This window comes from Schistosoma mansoni (assembly GCF_000237925.1).
Source record: "Schistosoma mansoni, WGS project CABG00000000 data, chromosome 2 unplaced supercontig 0193, strain Puerto Rico, whole genome shotgun sequence".
In the NCBI taxonomy this organism is placed as follows: Eukaryota; Metazoa; Platyhelminthes; class Trematoda; order Strigeidida; family Schistosomatidae; genus Schistosoma; species Schistosoma mansoni.
The window spans coordinates 398,277-402,126 of NW_017386002.1; the positions used below are offsets into that span (position 1 = coordinate 398,277).

General features: G+C 36.2%; 1 protein-coding gene across 1 annotated transcript in view; it reads right to left on the reverse strand.

Annotated features, from left to right (window-relative positions):
• Positions 1 to 2,762, reverse strand: part of Smp_122830 (hypothetical protein) — a gene marked incomplete at its 5' end in the record, with an annotated part of 39,298 nt that extends 36,536 nt beyond the window's left edge. The window contains one exon of the mRNA XM_018791520.1: positions 2,574 to 2,762. Coding sequence (XP_018645328.1) covers positions 2,574 to 2,762 — 189 coding nt within the window. The remainder of the gene's footprint in view (positions 1 to 2,573) is intronic.
• Between the last annotated feature and the right edge of the window lie 1,088 nt (positions 2,763 to 3,850).

The window sequence follows — 3,850 nt, forward strand, 5'->3', positions numbered from 1 at the left end:
GAAGTTACTAACTTCTAGTCTGAGCCATGTTAGCAGATGCAGACTACTGATTTGTTTATTTTTTTTAATTAAACACATAAATATTGGTATAGAGAAGCACCAGATAAATATGTGCCTCACAAATCTTATCTGATTTGTGTGATGTCTGTGATACTGCCCGGTTGCCCAAACTGAAGCACGTGGTTTTCTTAAGGGGCCACACCCCGAGCCTTTGACCTAAAGGTCTGATCCACAAGACAGTAGAGCGTCGTAAGGAGATGCAGTCCCATGGGAGCCGGTGACCAACAATTGGTTCATACGCCATTTGTTCCATCAGGATACTGGAGTTAGCCCATGTGCATTATTGGTTTGGAATCAGGGTTTTCCAACTCCCCTAGGTGAATTTTCCGTGTCCACCAACCCGGTCAAAGCGCCGTACATTGGCTTTTCGTCCTCTCAATTTCGTAAACAACACCCGTGGTGCGAGAAGGCAGTGAGTAGGACTTGTGTGGCAGAGGCTGTATAAAATATATGTGTATTCAAAATCCATTCTCGTATTCGACTTATTTAACTCCTTTATTTATCAACGTGGATTAAGTCATGTATTACATACGAGGATAAACAGGATGTATATTTTGACAATAATCATTCATACGATCTAAGTTTGGAGTCAGATCCTATCCCCCCTCCATAAATAACCTTTCATTGTGTTTCTGAGTCATGTCACCAGTATGAGTAAGTTGGTTACCTTATAACTCAATTATTATTTGTTTTTTTTTAGTAAAAAACTCATTTAATACTCAATTATAACTACCTCAACATCAGATGTAATGACTTACCAGGATTCAATTCATAAAGAAATGACTGAAATGATAGCTGAAGATAAGGGAATCGTTTTTGAACAAACCAATTGATTTACATTTGAGAAATATTGTCAGTTACTAATATCATTCAAATTTTGCATTTTTTCTAATGTGATGATGAACTTTAGACGAAATACTAAACATATTTTGGTGCTGTTAAGTTCTCTGATTTAGATGGTCTAAACTGTGACTTACTTACGTCTGTTACTCCCAATGGAGCATAGGCCGCCAACCAGCATTCTACAACCCAACATTGTCCGGACATTCCATGTACCTACAAAAATTGTTGCTCTGTTTGTAAGAAGGTGCATCGGCCTCATGACTTACGAAGGAACTCGGTTTTCATTATGAGACGCTATAATTATTCTTTCAACTCCCATGACAGACTTTAAATAGTTTGAATAATTTTTCTGGTTAGCGTTTTCTTAGGGAGTTAGTTTTCTACTGGATGGGGTCACTAAACCCATGCCCAACCCTCCTCTTTTATCCGGGGTTGGAAGCGGCAGTGGCCCCCGTAGGAGCTACCAGCACAGTTCTAAATTGTGAAGCTTTCATTTTTGTTTTGAATAAAACCAAGCTCATATACCAGGAAAAAAATCACTCTGTCATATGTGGGAACCACGTCAGAAATCACCATAAGGATCTCAAAACCTTTTCGGATCAATATGCTCCACAAACAATCACAATCACTTTATTCCATTTTATGCAGACCAAAAGACACAACAGTGAAAGAATACAAATACAACTTCAACTACAAATTAGATTAAACCAACCTACAGAAAAATTACTTGAACAAATTAGACTCCCCATTCACTTATGCACACACTAGTAAAAACGATCATTGAAACGTCATGATACTTTATCGTTGACCAACCGTGGAGATGAACTCAACTGTGAAAACTTCAAAATTGTCAATCGAGAGAATCTTCAAAATGATAGAGAAGTTCTAGAAGCGTGATGTAAAAGTCAGTCAACAGTGTAGATCTAATCAATCAATCTATACACCGATTAGCTACACTATAGGGATTTAATCAACCATGAGATCAAAAGGAATACAAAGAAAATCGGTTCAAAACACAAAGGAAAAAGTCATTTCAATGACATAATTTAGTGTTTATGCAATAACTGAACAGCCCATTTCAAAATGAAATAGGCTCTCATGGCAACGTCCAGAACGACAGCTTCAAAGAACTCAACTACACTAAAATCATCCACTTGAACTAAAAGTCTTTCCCATCATTACAAAACCCATTGTTGAAACTCTTCATGGATCGGTTGAAGTTAGACAATAACACCATTGGATGCCGGCCAGCTCAGTGTTCTATCGTATAAGTGCTCTGGCGCGAGACTGTTAGGTTATGGGTTCAAATCTCGCAAGGCGGGATCGTAGAAGTGCACTTCTGAGGAGTCCCATAATAGAACGAAACGGTCGTCCAATGCTTCCAAGTTTTCCATGGTGATCTAGCTTCAATTGACTTATGATTTCAATTATGAAAACTCTTTTTATCCACAATAACTTACCTTCACTTTTTGTTTCGTTTTCTTTACAGATTTACCACCTTTACGATGTTGTTGATTTAATTTACTCACAAATTCAATACATATATGATTATAATTTCGTGTAATTTGACATGTTAGAAACATAGCTAAATCCCCAATACATTCAATACCTAAAATTGACTTTAAAAGGAAATCCATTTGTCTTATCTATCATACATTGAAATGTATTACATTGTCTAATTGTCTTTGTGGATGATTCATTGTATATAACCATTGTTGACCAATGATAAAATGTTTAAATTCTGGTTTATCACTGTCTAAGTGACATATAGAGCCAGACCAGAATAGTAAATGATCAAAATCATCTTTATCTAATTTACATCTTAATATTCTTTCAATTGCATAACCATTTTTATACATTGTATAGTTACAATAGTAAAAAGTATGTTTGAATAGGAGAATTGGTCAATAAATAGATAAATTAGAGGACTATTGTACTTTGAATCAAGTTTATCAATTGATTTAACCAATCAAAACATCATGGATACAATTAACATATCAGCTGATTGAATAAACATCATTTCTAGTCATCTGATTGGTTGTTGTGGGATTTTGTATATTTGAATCTAAATTCTTTAATTGAATTTAATCATAAAATGAAACTGTAATCTTAATATTATAGAAAAGATCAAAATCATAGATTTGTAGTGACCTACTTTTCTTGACGAGAACGCGATTGGTATAATGGAAACAATAAGTATTATAACCAATTGTACTAGTGATTGTTTTACTGTACTCACTTTTGTTTAACTGTATCAAAATCACTTTTCGTTCCGTTGTCCATCTTGTTCGTTTGAACTTTCTTACGCTCTGCTCTTTTTACCTGTACTGTTTGGCACGTCTCGGTATTATTTTGATACCACGAGATCGCACATAAATATACTTTATCTGAACCAATTACAGCCTTCTGGTTTTTGACTTATCGAAGGAACCAAGTCGTTTTCTGGCGCGTAATCTTATTGTAGTGGTGATCATAGTTAATCGAGACTCGACGCCATCTACAGATTCATGGCTAAGTATTGTAAAACTAAGTCTCACAATTTTTAATTAAAGTCATGTTGCAAATTGAATTAATCGAACAAAATTATGGTTATTGCTTACTTACATACGCCTGTATCTCCCAATGGAGCGTAGGCCGCCGACCATCATTCTCCAACCCACTCTGTCCTGGGCCCTCCTTTCTAGTTCTATCCACCTGTTGTTAATTCTTCTCATGTCTGTCTCCATTTCTCAGAGTAATTTGTTCTTTGGTCTTCCTCTTCTATTTAGGCCTTCAGGATTCCATGTGGGGGCTTGTCTTGTGGCGAAACTGGGTGATTTCCTCAATGTGTGTCCTATCCACTTCCAGCAATTCTTCCTGACTTCTTCCTCCACTGAAATCTGTTTTGTTCTCTCCCACAGTAACTTGTTGCTGATAGTGTCTGGCTAAAATTATGATTATGTAAGTC